The 16,793-nt window shown below is 33.8% G+C and overlaps 1 protein-coding gene and 1 long non-coding RNA gene across 2 annotated transcripts; one reads left to right on the forward strand and one right to left on the reverse strand.

Moving 5' to 3' along the window:
* The first annotated feature begins 5,579 nt into the window (after positions 1-5,579).
* Positions 5,580-9,010, forward strand: LOC140816366 (glycosyl hydrolase 5 family protein-like). Its single transcript, XM_073175586.1, has 4 exons — positions 5,580-6,105; positions 6,700-6,947; positions 7,299-7,819; positions 8,418-9,010. Exons 1-4 carry the CDS (start codon positions 5,704-5,706, stop codon positions 8,942-8,944), a joined length of 1,698 nt encoding a protein of 565 aa, XP_073031687.1. The 5' UTR covers positions 5,580-5,703; the 3' UTR covers positions 8,945-9,010.
* Positions 5,947-10,071, reverse strand: LOC140816367 (uncharacterized). Its single transcript, XR_012114588.1, has 3 exons — positions 9,475-10,071; positions 6,673-6,919; positions 5,947-6,098 (listed from the first exon to the last, which is right to left on the reverse strand). It is a non-coding gene; the product is annotated as an uncharacterized lncRNA (long non-coding RNA).
* Between the last annotated feature and the right edge of the window lie 6,722 nt (positions 10,072-16,793).

The raw sequence follows: 16,793 nt of genomic DNA on the forward strand, positions 1-16,793 counted from the left end.
CTTCCTTTGCTAATAATTTTATTATTATTTTAAATATATTTATTAATTTTATTCCGAACAGGCAATTTTGTTATTTTATAATAAATAATTTGTCTCAATATATATATATATATATATATATATATATATATATATATATATATATATTAATAATTAAATGAAAAATATAACTAATTCATTTAAATGAAAAATATAACTAATTCATTTCAAAAAATAATAATAAATAATGTGTCGCCAAAGAACATATATAATAAGTAATTGAAAATTATAACTTAGTCTACGAATTTCAAATTATGAAACTATATTGACATTTCGAATTTTACGTTGCGCAATTTATGTAAATAATAAGAATTGAAATAGCTCATAGTTTGATTGATTTTAATCCAATTATTCTCGAGTCTAAAGTAGTGCTTGGGAGAGTTTTTGAATACATATTTATGCTTCAAATTCGGTAAATTTTAAGCAAAAGTTAGAAGAAATATTGTGATTTTTTCCTTATGATTTTTTTGTTAACATTAAATTACTCAAAAATCTCCAAAAGCAACAAAAATTTGTTTTTAGCCGCAGTGTGAGAAAAATGTATTTGAACTCTCTGAACTCATATGTTTTTTCTTTAATGAAAATCAGTATAAGACATTAAAAATATGACATTAATATATGATATTTTATTATCAATTGTTTCATATATGTTACTGATATATTATTTTTGAGTACCCAACTATTTACAACAAATATCGGTATTAATGACACATTTGTCTTTTTGGACAAAAAAAGTACAAAATATTGAAAATCCGATATTAATATATGATATTTTATTACTAACTATTTTAAATCTGTATACAAAAGATAACATTATGTGTATTAAATTGTAACAACTTTATTAATAGCAACATTTGCACATGTTTGAGTGTTAAAAAAATCATATATCAGTATCAAATATCATATATATTACCATATTTTTAATGTTTTATATTGATTTTCATCCGAAAAGACATATGTGTTATTAATATCAATATTTGTTATATATGTTTGAGTATTCAAATATCATATATTAGTAGCAGTTATGGAATTACTGATACTCAAATATCATATATTAGTATTATATTTTTAATACAGTGTACCAATTTTCATTCAAAAAGGCATGTGATGTGGGGACCCGGACGCTAATCAAGTTTTTAATCACCATTGGGACTAATTAATCAATTATAAAATAGGGTCTAAAAATTTTTCTTTTTAAATTGCGGAACGTAGTGAAATAAAACATATATACATCTCAGTATATAAAATACAAATCTTGTATTACAAAACATTTATTCAAACTAGAGTTTAACAACTAATGTCAAGTGCTCAAACCCTATCTCAGATCAAAGTCCGAAGTCTCCACTCTAACTCGATCTCTCCTCATCTCCTTGACCCTGAACCTGTCCCACCTGTCGTCAAGTACACATACAAACAAGACAACAGCCGGATAACCGGTGAGAATAATTCCCAGTATAAATCAATGAAACATGCAATCATATAACAACTATAAAGCATGTAATCAGGTATCAACAATATGTAACAATCTGAAACATAATCAATAACCCACTGTCAACAATACTCGTAGCTACAAATTCAGACTAGACTCAATCCTAGTCTAGGGATCCCGGTTCCAGAAGTTGGTATGCATATATCGACTAACAGTAATAGAAAAGACTCCAGTTCTATCCACGCCGATATAGTATCGATTAACAGTAATAGAAAAGACTCCAGTTCTATCCACACCGATACAGTATCGATTAACAGTAATAGACGAAGCCCTGATTCTATCTACATTGATATAGTATCGATTAACAGTAATAGAGCAAGCCTTGATTCTATCCACATTGATATGATATCGATTACCAGTAATAGAACAAAGTCTGATTCTATTCACATCGATATAACATCGATTAACAGTAATAGAAGGAACGATGAATCTATCCACATCGATATAATATCAATCAACAGTAATAGAATAAGCTATACATCTATCCACATCGATATAATATCAACTAACAGTAATAGAAGAAGCTATCAATCTATCCACATCGATAACCAACATCCAGTGACAGTCTTTGGCACAACCGCCAATACACCATCTTATGACATCGTGCAATGTGCCCGTGGTGATCCCACTACTAACGGCACTTCTGTCATAAGATTACTCTTCTAATACCTGTAATCTATAACTCAAGAACACAAGTATATCAATCAATCAATGCAAATATCAATGCAATAAAGTAAAGTATGTGATTTAGGGAAACCCAAGTCTAAACCGACTCAAGTCCATCTCCCAATACCACATTGACTTATACCTTTGTTTTCATGATCTGACGAAGAAGAAGAATTCCCGACTCTATCTCGGTCCATTCTCAATCTGGTAATAACAATACCGAACAGATATAATATCAATAAACAACTCAAATCAATACCTGTTCTGATCAATACTCAAATCAACACATAATCTGATCAATGTCAATTCAAGACACAATCTAATCCATATCGACGATATCACGATATAATCGAAATCACTACTGAATCTGATCAATACCAATCAACTGATGTTTCGACGGCATAACAATACTGTCTGGATAACCCCGTCAGTCCAAACATCACAGATATAATACCAGAACTCATAATCAATATCGATATCAGTTATAATCTCAATAACCATATACATCTGATATAAATTCTCAGTCAAATCGACTTCAAAAATCATAACAATTTCATAAGCAGTCTGTTTCTCAATCTGACTTCGACTCTATGATGTCTAACATGACAAGAACATCATATATGAATTCTATTCAATTCTAACAATATCATAATTTCAAAACATGTCAAAACGTAGCAAAACTTACGTGCAGTTGTAGCCTACGTTGATAGGAACTCGATACTGTACTCAGATTCAAAATCTGACGGACAGATTGAAATAAAAAGGCGTAAGGATTTCTGAAGCTTCCCTCGTGGCTTCTCTCAATTTCTCCCGAATGCATTTTCAATGTTTGTACATATATATATATCTATATACATACACGTTTGCATGCAAGTGACCAAGTGGCAATTTCTTGTTTCGCATGCCTCGCGCTCGGGCGGTAAGAAACTACCGCTCGAGCGCGGAGGTTTCTGCCCGAGGATTTTCTTATGTTCCATTGGCGCTCGGGCGGTAATTCTTTACCGCTCGGGCACCATACATTCTGCCCAACTCCTCATTTTATTATCCTCTCGCGCTCGGGCGGTCAATAACTACCGCTCGGGCGCGAGACATTCTGTCCAAATCCCTTGAAGTTCACATGTAGTCTTGTTTTCGTGCCCCGATTAATCCTTTCGTAATCATATCAATTATAAATCAATAATTACCGATTACTGGGATTAAATTTCTGGGCATTACATGTGAGCTCAAAGAAGTGCAAACACATACTTTTTCAAACAAATACTGAATGCAAATTTAAGTTAGTATGAGGATTTAAAGCAAATTTACCCTTTTGTTAATAATTTTAAATTATAATATGATATTTATATCCTCATAAAAAATTATTACATTCCACAATTATATTCAATTATTTTTACCATATTTTTCTTTTAGATTCACCTCTTTTTACAAATATTTTTGCATATTTTAAATTTAATGTTTTATTTATATACGAGTTTTTAAGAATTTATTATTGAATTTATTAAATTCTAATCATATTTTATTACAAACATTTATTTTTAAAAATAATATTTTACATTTTTTATAATTTCCATTTCTAATTTTTTAACATATTTTGTGAATTTATACAAATTTTGTCATTTTTTTTTTAAAAATTATCAATCTTAAATAAATTTTCAAGCACTCAAGATAAATTAATTTTGATACAAAATATTCAAAATATAATCATAATTATATAAATATTAAGTGTTATATAAGTTAAGAATGATGTTTAATTTTACTAAAATAAACTTGCAATCAATTTTTTTCAAAATATTCAAAATTTAGCTTATATTACTTTTGAAATTTTATTTCCGATCGCTATCAACTTTTGGTCCTCAACCACTTTTTATAATCTCTAAATGAGTTACTTCAAAATAAGCATAAACTCTTGCAAACACTATTTAAATGTTTGGCAAAAATTTGTGTGAGACGGTTTTACGTGTCGTATTTTGGGCAAAAACTTGTATGAGACGGTCTCACGGGTCGTATTTGTGAGACGGTCTCACGGGTCGTATTTGTGAGACGGATCTCTTATTTGGGTCACCCATGAAAAAGTATTACTTTTATGCTAAGAGTATTACTTTTTATTGTGAATATGGATAGGATTGACCCGTCTCACAGATTATGATCCGTGAGACGGTCTCACATGAGACTCATTCCGTATTTTGTGATACAGATATTTTATTTGGGTCATCAATGGAAATTATTACTTTTTATTGTGAATATCGTTAAGGTTGACCCATCCCACATATAAAGATTCGTGAGATAGTCTCACAAGAGATCTATTCTAAATGTTTTGAACACGGCAAATCAAGTTCATATATGCATAATTAACAGGAGGAGTGTGGATTTTCAGCATGGTATCTTCTGTTTCTATGGATAAATATGTTCACTCTGATCTGATTTTTATTTAAATGAATGATTTTTCTCTCTAAAAAAAATATCTACACACCATAAAACTAATAAAATAAACTATCTAACTAGAGCTCGTAACATGTATTGAAATAAAAAAAAAATTAAATTTGAAACTTAATTTATTCACAGTCCCTAATATAATGATTATTCAATATTTAGCCAATATTAAAAAATAATTCGCCTTTATCTTATTTTAAATGATATTACACTATCTTCTGTTATATTTATAGATAAATAACAGTGCATAATAATCTGAATTATTTTTCGTCGTACCATTTTCAAAACACAAACTCTTGTAAAACCGTTTTTTGGTCAATTTTGTGAAACGAATATCTGACTCAACTTTTTTAAAAATAAAACAAACCACAAGAAGATTGAAATATATCGATTGTAAATAAAATACTTACTCTAATATCATTATATTTCACACATAATATTATATTTTATACGATGCATGCCAAAATTTATTAGTTACAAAACAAGATATAAAGAAAAATATTTAGTAAAGATGGATAGGAAGTCTCAATCAGGCAGAGTTATATCACATGATCCAGGGATCACTCTTTCCTGGTTAGATCATGAAAATTTATTTTAGAATACATTAAAAGAAAACAATATTTATTTAATACTGTATGAGATAAGAACAAAACATGGATTATATATATATATATATATATATATATATATATATATATATATATATATATATATATATATATATATATATAAAATTGTGTGAGACGATCTCACGGGTCGTATTTTATGAGACATATATCTTATTTGGGTCATCCATGAAAAAGTATTATTTTTTATGCTAAGAGTATTATTTTTTATTGTGAATATCGGTAGGATTGACCGTCTCACAGATAAAGATTCGTGAGACCGTCTCACAAGAGAACTACTCAGTATATATTATATAACAAATAGAACAACATCATTGCTTTCGAAAATGACTTACCACATTTAAAAAAATCGTTTATGAACTTACACCACTAATATATTAACAACATGGTGTTTACACATTCAACGCCATCCCAAAAGTCTTTGATCCAAAAGAACAAAAAACAAACACGAGGATGTTCTTCCATCTCTGTTTGTATGTTTTGGTCACTCAAATTTTCTTGTTATCCACCGGAGCTCTCGTGGCGGCACAACCACTCTCCACAGACTTGCGGTGGGTCGTGGATGAATCTGGCCATCGCGTGAAACTCGCCTGCGTTAACTGGCCGTCACATCTAGAAGTGGTGGTGGCGGAAGGGCTGAGTAAGAAACCTGTGGATGTTATTTCTAAAGAAATAATTGACATGGGATTTAACTGTGTGAGGCTAACATGGCCACTCTTCTTGTTTACTGATGAGACATTGGCTTCTACTACTGTGAGACAATCTTTCAAGAATCTGGGGTTAACAGGTTCCATCTCAGGTTTTCAGAAAAATAATCCATCCATCATTGATCTTACTCTCATCAGTGCCTATCAGGTTAGTCCATACATATACATGATCAACATTCAACAGATGACAATATTTTTTACAGACAAGTATGCAGTATCACTGCCGGTATGGCGAAGATCTATTTTTTTTAGGATTACGATTATTGTGTTGCTCGATTTCGTTGTTGATCCATATTTTAAAACCGTCACTAAATTAGCGTATTTTTTTTCAGTGCAAGCATATAAAGTATAAATGTTCTTGACTGGTTCAAGATGTAAATGGATGGTGACCCATAAACCATGACAAATGAGCAAATGCCGGGCAATTAGAGTTATTACCACATATTCTTATCAACTAGTTTACTAGTATTACGGTGTGTTTGGAAATAATATTCTTGAAAGAAAAAAATCATATTTGTGATTAATCACATATTTTTAGTTACTGTACGTTAAATTTAAATATTTTGGCTACTATTTTAAATTTATAAGAGACCCATATCCCAAAATCCTTTTTACAGCCGTAAATTTTTTTAGTTGAACGCAATTCGAAGGATTTTTTTTTCTCATCTACTCATGATTAATATGTTACCATATAATTTTATTACATTTAAATCACCTGATGTTAAAATTCGAGGTATTTCAGGCAGTGGTGGCTAGTCTTGCGAAGAACAATGTGATGATCGTGTTGGACAACCACACGAGCAAGCCCGGATGGTGTTGCAGCAAACTTGATGGCAATGGTTTCTTCGGAGACGTGTATTTTGACCCGGACGTGTGGATCAAGGGCCTAACCAAAGTTGCCACAATTTTCAATGGCACCAAGAATGTAGTTGCAATGAGCTTGAGGAATGAACTCAGAGGCCCTAAACAGAATGTCAATGATTGGTACAGGTGTATATACTTATCATACAAATACAAATTTGAAGAATATATATAGCAAACTAGGTGAATTTAATTAGTAGTGTCCCGAACTACTAGATGTAACATTAGAACATGTTCGATTCAAACAACACAATGTGTCAGAATATGGTTCGCATGATATTCCTCATCATGCAAGTGAAAGAAAAAGTTCAAAAGCTTTGTAAACTTACGGCAAGGAACTCAGTTGCTTGACCGAGAATGGTTCCATTTGAATTTTAAATTGAAAACAAAACCATCATAGAAAATTGTAACAAAACTATTTTTCTGACTGTTCACTTATCTTGATAATAAAAGTTTTGTTCATGTCATTATAATCGATAGGTACATGCAGAAAGGAGCAGAAGCAGTGCACGCAGCAAACCCAAATGTTCTTATCATTTTATCCGGGTTGAAATTTGACAGGGATCTTTCTTTTCTCAATAAGAAACCAGTTAGCTTAAGTTTTACCAACAAGACTGTATTTGAGCTTCATTGGTATGGTTTCTCAGACGGCGACGCATGGCAAACAGGAAACCCGGACCAATTATGCGGGGAAATAGTAAATGACATTAAAAGAGAGGCGTGTTTCTTGATAGACCAAGGGTATCCGTTGTTTTTGAGTGAGTTTGGAGTGGACATGAGGGGAACTAATGTCAATGACAACAGGTACTTGAATTGCTTTCTGGGGTGGGCAGCTGAATTAGATGTGGATTGGGCATTGTGGACACTTACTGGGAGCTATTATCTTAGAGATGGAATCGTTGGATTTGATGAAACTTATGGAATATATAACTGGGATTGGAATGGAGTAAGAAACATAAGTTTGCTTCAAAAGATATCTGTTCTTCAGTATCCTTTTAGAGGTAATTCAAAAGTTCTCAAGACGGATACATGTCCTGACTTGTTAGTTTGTCAAGGATTGGAGAAGAATAAACATATGGTTGTTGCCAAGGGTATCAACAAATCTAACCGGTTGTTGTTCTTTTCAAATCGGCTTGAAAATGATTCAATTCATGTTCAAACTCATCGAACTTTGGCTGAGCTACAGACTGTTCAAATAATTTTTTTGCCCCAGCTATTTGACTAACAGCTAGCAGGAATATATTGCTTAATATTTTTACAAATATAAATAAAAATACAAGTTTATGAACTAGAGCTATAGTTCCAGCCTTTGTTTATTAGATCTCAGGATTTACTACAAACCAAACAAATTGGGATCGAAATCAAATAATTAACTGAGCCATCTTCGAGCCGGTTAAAGAATTTTGAGCCAGAGTTCAAATGTTCGGCTCGATTGATTTCATTTGCACCCATGGCATGTCTTTAATGCGGTGAAGTGATACTGATGCTTTGAGCATCTACCACTTGCCATTCTAGACTACTAGGTAGTTGCTACATGAAACAACAACTTAAGTATTCGTGTCAAATTCTAATGATTAAGTTTTTGGTGAAAAAATGCAGGACCAGGGTACACTGAAGCAGATGAACACAAAATACTGTTTCATCCTATGACAGGCCTGTGTGTCAAGAAGATGTCGTTACTAGAACCACTGGTTTTAGGTCCATGTTCCAAGGCCGAAGCTTGGAGCTATACGAGTCAAAAAACCTTAACAATAAAGGGTAAATATTTGTGCCTACAAGCAGATGATATGCAGCAACCTGTAAAGCTCGGTTTTATCTGCAGCGACGCCAGTTCGAAATGGGAAGCTATTTCAGACTCTGAGATGCATCTATCTTCAAAACTTAGAAATGGTAGCACTGTTTGCTTGGACATAGATTCAGATAACACAATTGTCACTAGTAGTTGCAAATGCTTGAACAAGAGCGACCATGAGTGTGACCCAGGAAGCCAGTGGTTCAAAATTATCGACAGCACTAGACGTACTACTGATATGAACTTCTTCCTAGCGATGAACTTAATGGTGAGAAACATAGCCAAGAATTTACTTAGTTATATCCAGCTGAGGCATATTTCGACAAGACAATGATTTGCATGGGCATATTGAATTCTATAGTTATATCTATTGTATTGTTGTATAAAATTCAAAAATCAAGATACTTGTCGCAAGATAACAGAGAACTAAAACAGAACCACAGATTTCAACAGAACAACTTGAACTCTTGACCTACAGATTTGTCTTCCCATTTTTGCCCCGTCATTAACATCTATGATGGCCCATTTGGATTCTTATTCAAGGAGATAACTTAAACGAGATGAATTATAAGCAGTAAGTATTCAATGGAGTTTGCCCCACATATATTTGTCATTTCTCTGTCAATGTTTAAAACATGAAAAAAAAAAATTTGCAAGATATTGAATTGAATGGTTTGTGGGAATCGTGAATAAAGCTATAGTTCTTTCGTTGACAGTGGTTTCTGATTCAAGAAGCCTACGCTGTAAGCTGTTGTTCCTAAAAAATGTGAACTCCCATTATGTCAATCTACTAGAAAATGCAAATTATACAACACAAATAGTTAACCTAACAGCCCAAGGAGACCTGGAACAGCTCATAGTTACCAGATGCGCGAGGAATCTGTATCCTTAGTCTAGGAATAAAAGCACAGAGAAGGATTTTATATCTTGTTTCAACACAAACTCCTTTCTTCTCGTCTCATATTCTTCCTCAGCATTGCTTAATTCGTTGTTTTCAACAAAAGCTTTTGGAATAACTCGAGCGTTAGTGCCCACATCGTCTGTGATACCAGGCGTGGATTTAGTGGGGGCGGCAAAAAAGAATGAAATTTGATTCTTCTATGCCACATCCCTCTCGGGTTGATGGAACACACAAGGAAAACCCTGAATTCACCCAATTTATCCCCAAAATTTGAACTTTAACCAAACCCAAGACTCAAACTTGAAACAAGAAACATAGAATCATAAATGAAACTTAACCCTCCAAAATGTCAAATCCAGATTACATGCCCATTACGCAGAAATTAGTTTCCACTTTCCACCCAAAAATTCGATCTTTTATTGAATACACTCTCTATTTCACTCAGTTATGGAAGAGACTCTCAAATTTGATGCAAACATAAACCTCAACTGGATGAAAACAGGATACAAACCTGCAAAGCATCTGCCATTTAGCCATGAAATTACAAATTTAGAGTAGTTTCTAACCTCAGGATCCATTAAGCGTAATAATCATATGCAGCGAAACAATTTCTACCAACATGAAATCAAAATCCGACTAAAAAATGTTCTCAGCAAGCAGACTGCAGTCTGAAGTGGTTCGGGAAATTGGGGGTAGCATGGGTGCCCAATTCCGAGCTCAGAGTTGTTCCTCTCTCAGTCGGCACTCGGATACCTGAGCTCTAAGAAGCCCAACTCCTGCACACAAAACAAACCACAGACGTGAATGGGTGCCGGAAAGGTTTCCGACTTGCTCACTTTGATTGACGCTCAAATCAATAACAGAGACGAAAAATAGAACGCTACGGAGAACATAAATGATAAATGCAAGTGAGAGAGATATCAGAATCAAATCCTTTTTTGAACAAGAGCTTATCCGGAAATTAATTTTCTGTATTCTTTTATCTCTAATATTTTTTAATATGAACGATCAATCAAAAAATTAGACATCCGTTAATTCTGGGTTTGAATTACCATGATTTTCCTCCAATTTTATCTTTATCCACATGCTGCATACGCATGATTGCACCGTCATGCTTGATCAAGACCGTATATAACCTTATTAACATAAAGATCATGTTAGGTTAGCCGTTTATCATTGTGTCAAAAATTATAGTTATATGCCAACACACAATTTTATTATCTTATATTTGTGACAAGACACAGTACAAATGCAAATGAATTTGGATATTAGACCCATGAGTTTAGGAAAGTTGCGTGTCTATCTTCTCATGATGTCTCATATCTCTTATAAATCAGTTTGAGTAGATCTCATGTGAGACCGTCTCACGGATCTCAATCTGTGAGACGGGTCAACCCTACTCATATTTACCATAAAAAGTAGTATTCTTAGCATAAAAAGCAATACTATTTCATGGATTACCCATATAAAGATCCGTCTCACAAAATTTAACCCGTGAGACCGTCTCACACAAGTTTTTGCCAATCAGTTTTATCATATCTCTACCATCGATCATGACCTCAGACAATATTACCCGTTAAGACCTGACATCACTCTTTTATTGTCCACAGAGCCAACTAGATCAAGCAGCGCAACGTTAGCAGTTTGACGCAGGAGAATTTTCCAAGAGATCACCCATCTCAGTACTACTTTCAGTCATGAATGTTTTACCCAATATTTCACCCAATAAGTATATAAATATGCTTCGGGAGAATTGAACTCACGACTTTGCTTTGATATCAATTGTTAAGATTAAAAGTTTACCACTGGGCTCAAATATATAACTGCTAGTCAAGACACAACTTTATTTTCTTATATTTGTTGCAACTCAGAGTGCATATACTTGAGTGCTAATTAGTCGGTCTGTTATGCTCAAGAGTCTGGGGATGTGTGTATCTATTCGCTGATATTATCTCATATCCATTAAAGACCAGTGTTACAATTTCATTACTGCTGATTATGTCCTCAATATAGACAATAATACCCCTTAAAAACTGACATCACTCTCTTACAACTTACTTAGCCAACCAGATCAAATGGCATCACGCGAGCAACTTGACGCATGAGAATTTTCTAAGAGTTCACTCATCCTAATATTATTCTACTAAGGTACGCTTGACCTAACATAACAAAATACACTAATTAAGTAAAGGATATCATCTTCTAATTATTTTGCTAAATATGTTATTTTGGTCCCAAGATCCCCAAATACTATGACCAAGGGGCCTCTTGCCTTCTCTCCTCTGTCTCATAATTCAGACTTCCCGAACACTGTTACCATCAACTTAAGGAGACAATCTCTTCTGATGTTGTCGTGTATCTCATAGAGCTATTTTGCTCGATCTACGTCTTAGTAGGCCCAATGACTATCTGTGGCATCTCCACAATCATTTATAAAAGAGTGAGTCTCATGTGAGACCGTCTCACGGATCATAATCTGTGAGACGGGTCAACCCTACCCATATTCACACTAAAAAGTAATACTCTTAGCATAAAAAGTGATACTTTTTCATGGGTGACCCAAATAAGAGATCCGTCTCACAAATAATACCCGTGAGACCGTCTCACACAAATTTTTGCCTTTATAAAAATTGTTTCTAGGCACGTAAATTTTTTATTTTAAGCAAATAGGACTATTTTTAGTTTTATCTTGATCTCAAAAATAAATAAATTTTAGAAAAGAATTTTTTTATATAAAAAAGAAAATAATTCGATATGCTTGAAAAAGAAAATTAAATTTTTATTTGTGTATTATTACTACACGATTAGTTGGATTCAGTCCTCAACAAGAAACATATTTAAGATTCAGTTCTCATGTCAAATAAAATTAGTTTCGACTAAATGGTTTTCCTATATGTGTGTGTGTGTTTTTTTTTTTAAATTAACTCCATGAAATTAGAGATCTAAAAATCATAGTTGATATACCCAATGTAAATGTGGGGACCCGGACGCTAATCAAGTTCTTAATCATGTTTGGGACTAATTAATCAATCATAAAACAGGGTCTAAATTTTTTTTTTTCAAATACAAAGCGGAAACGTAATGTAATTTAATCAAATTACATATTAAACATGAACATACAAATCTCGTGTTATCTACAAGAGTTCAACTAGGTCCAACTACATATCAGTGCTGAATCCTATGTTGCTTCGAAGCCCGGATCTCCACGCTATCTAATCTTCTCTCATCCTTTTCTTGACCCTGATCCAGCCCCACCTGTTGTCATGCACACATACAAAACAAGACAACAGCCGGATAACTCCGGTGAGATATAAATATCTCAGTATAAACAATGTAAACATGCAGTCATATAAAAGCATATACGAAAGCATATAAGAATTATTCATAACATGTCTCCCATCAGAAACATAAATCCATAGCAAATATTCAATAATCATGAATGGTATAAACAATGTAAATCAACATGTCATATCAGACTCAACTCAACCGACCCGTCGTCTCAGACTCGACTCCACTGACGCGTCGTCTCAGACACGACTCAACTCTAACCTAGGGATCCCGATGTCTGAATAATAATAATTATACCGAATCTCAGTCGATAGGAATGAATCAATCCCTAACGGCATCGATATAATTCATATATCCAGTGTCTGGGCGAATCAGCCGCAGAATTGACGACTCAGTCAATAACCTGACGAATCAGCCGGTAATTAGGCGAATCAGCCAATAATCAGACAACTCAGTCTGTAATTAAGCGAATCAGCTTAAGGTTAGACGAATCAGTCAATAACCCGACGAATCAGCCGGTGACTAGGCGAATCAGCCTATGACTCAACGACTCGGTAATCAATACATACAGTCAGTATCTAAACAAATCAATCAATGACTAGCGAATCAGCAGTCATTACATGCAGTGGCTATAAATCAATAGACTACAATCATCAATCTCATCAATTACAAGAATCAATGTAATAAACTAAGTATGTGATTTAGGGAAACTCGAGTCAAACCTTCCTCGAGTTGTGCAATCCCAACACAACATTAATTTATACCTTTCTTTCTGATACTCTGACTCTGTCGAAGTCTCGAACTCAAAGCCTGTCAATACTCAATCTGACATTGACAATATCAAGGAGTATAATATCAATACATTACTCCAATTCAATCTGTTCTGCACAATGCTCAATCTAATTCAATATTGACGGCATAACGGTATAATCTCCATATACCCAGCAATACCATATCAATCAGATATTAATTCTCACGTCTCATAATCGATAATTACACAATTCTGATATCAATTTAATTTCAACAATTCATAATAATTCCATATGGTATTTATTCTTCAATCCGGTTTCGATTATACGATGTCTAACATGCCAAGAACATCATATATGAATCATATCAGATTCTGACAATACCATATTTTCAAATCATATTCCAACGTAGCAAAACTTACGTCAAGTCGTAGCCTACTTTGATAAGAATTCGATACCGAAGTCGGATTCAAAATCGGACGGCGGATTGATCGTAAATCAAAATCTAAAATTGAAAGCAATTCTTTCCTCAGCCTTCGTTTTCTTTCCTTTTTCTGAAGAATCTCGGTTGTGTATATATATATATATATATACATACACGTAACATGCAACAAGCCAAGTGGCTCCCTTTCATTCTTCATGACTGGCGCATATGCGCGCTCAGCACCGCGCATATGCGCCGAAGGTTCGGCCCGGCATTTTTTCTTCTCGCGCATATGCGCCGTCAATCTCGCGCATATGCGCCATACCTCCTGCCCTTCACGCGCATGTGCGCCATCTACATCGCGCATATGCGCCGAGCTCTCTGGAGTTCTTCCTCGGCATTTCACCTACCTCGCGCATATGCGCGCCCTGTCTCGCGCATATGCGCGAGAGGTTCTGGACAATCCGCGCATGTGCGCGCTTACACGCCGCGCATGTGCGCAAATGCACACCCTCGCACATATATTCCGTGTCTGTTTTCGTCTTTCCCGGTCCACTCCGTTCCGTCTATAATCACTTCAATCAATCAAGAAATCATTCCAGATTAATCTAAGATTACGGTAATTATACCCAAATCATTTCAAATTACGGTAATCAAATTCTCGGGCCTTACAGTAAATCGATTGATATTAATAGTTGAAAAAAACTTTGCTTTAGTTTGAATGTTTTAGACCAACATTTGTAATATTAGTGCTATGATAAGTACTTATTTTGTATATTATTATTGCACAATTTCAATGATAAGTACTTATTTTTTACCCAAAAAAGGTCAACCTGAAATAGACAACACATGTGGGCAGAGAGTTCAAACAAAATCTTGAGAGACTGGATCATAATTTATGTTTTGGGAGAAAATTACATTTTTAGTCATATAAGTTGTATTTTTTTATTTTTTGTCTTGCTAATATTTAATTTCATTTTTAGTCATATAACTTATTTTGTTTTTCATTTTCGGTCATTGAAATTTCATTTTTAGGCTTATAAATTGTATGTTTTTTTGGTCATTTTTTGACTCATTCATCTTGTCTTCTGTAAAAAAAAGAAAAAAAAAACCAAAAATTTAAAAATATACGAGTTAAAGGAATAAAAATGAATATACATATACATACAAGTTTAAAATTGAAAATTCACTATGACAAGAACAAAATTGAAAGAAAAAATATAAGTTTAAGGAGTATACGAAATTCACGTTATAAAAAAAATATAAATTTACCGTTAACAAGACTAAAAAAAAAATACAATTAACTCAATCCTAAGTTCCCCTTATTTTTATATAGATTGCCGTTGCCATTTAAATGGAAACACGATCAGAAAAATTCCCACGAAGATCACTGAATGAATTAGAATTTATTCAAATCAAATCAAATAAAGAAAGAAAATCTAATTACCAAATATTTGCATCAATGTACCCGCCATAACCAAGCGCCGCATACAAGAATCCAACAAACGTTGATCGTCAATAGAAGATTTATCGAAAAATAAATTTAATTTGATCCTATTTTAAAACTTCCACTATTTGTTTATGAGAAGAAAAAGAGATGATCGAAGGACTTCGTACCATAGAACGGGACAAAGAAATTCAAAAACAAATAAAAAAAGGAGAAAAAGAACTTCAGAAATTTACTCGTTTAAATTTTTTTTCTGAGAATCAATACGTATATAAAGTGGAGAGTTAGATAAAACTATTCCGACACAGGCGTTTGGAAATTCTTTGGCCTTTCCCATGATGATAGCGAATGGGAGAAGATGGTTTTCGTTTCCTTGGGGCCGGCGGGCATTGCAGTACTCTCGGAATTTTCGAATTTGGAGAAGTTGGAGTCATGGAACCATCTTCTTCTCCATGATCCTCATCTTTTTCCTCCAATGTTTCCGCCTTTATCATGGGCTTCACTGGACTGCTCAGAGATAGGACAGCCATTCCACGTCTTTCGGTCTCCGCAGCATCTTCCTCGGGTCGATTGGTCTTTTCCGAAATACCCATCTTACCTTCGTATCGAGATTTTCGAAGAGTTTTGAAAATATACGCATGAAATATCTTGAGACCACAAGGGTCGGAACTTGGAAAAGGTTGAATATTTATTGGTTCGAAGGTGAAGTTTGAGTATCATAAAATTTCTCAGAATTGAGTTTTGTGGTATATATAGTGGAAGATACCTACTAGGACCGTGAAGGTTATTATTTTTTTCGAGCTATGAAATAATTATTGAATTCATTAAAAAAATATTTTACAAACTCTTTTAATTCTATATAAGTTGGTACATAAAATTTTATTTTGGATTATTGAATAACTAATATTTTGACAAGTCAATGTGACCCACACCCGTGATACCAAGAGTCGAGAAAATTAATTAAGTTAATGGATTCAGGAATAAACCGATTAAATACTTCTTTAAACGTAATTAATTGTTCACACGTACGTTCATGCACTTTTCTCATAAATCAAATATGAGAGTTTGCCCGCAAAGTGAACGCGTTTATGCCCCAAGATGGACCACGAATTAATTAGAAATTATAAGAAAACTTGTGTTTTAATGGTCCTGATAAATTTATATCATGTAATCATAAGGGGAAATTCGCCGGAGCAACAACAAAATCAGGTTGATGCCGGTTAACACAAGCTACCCTCGGGGTACTACCTCCGGAGCATCCAATGCTCCAACTTTTCATCATGGTCAAGAAAACGTGGGTGAATGTTTTCTGTATGGCCAAGAAAAATTGGGTAGTTGTATGCTCCTCAGATGTCGTGCCAAACCAACCTCAAA

Source organism: Primulina eburnea, chromosome 16 (genome assembly GCF_022965805.1).
Source record: "Primulina eburnea isolate SZY01 chromosome 16, ASM2296580v1, whole genome shotgun sequence".
Taxonomy (NCBI): Eukaryota; Viridiplantae; Streptophyta; class Magnoliopsida; order Lamiales; family Gesneriaceae; genus Primulina; species Primulina eburnea.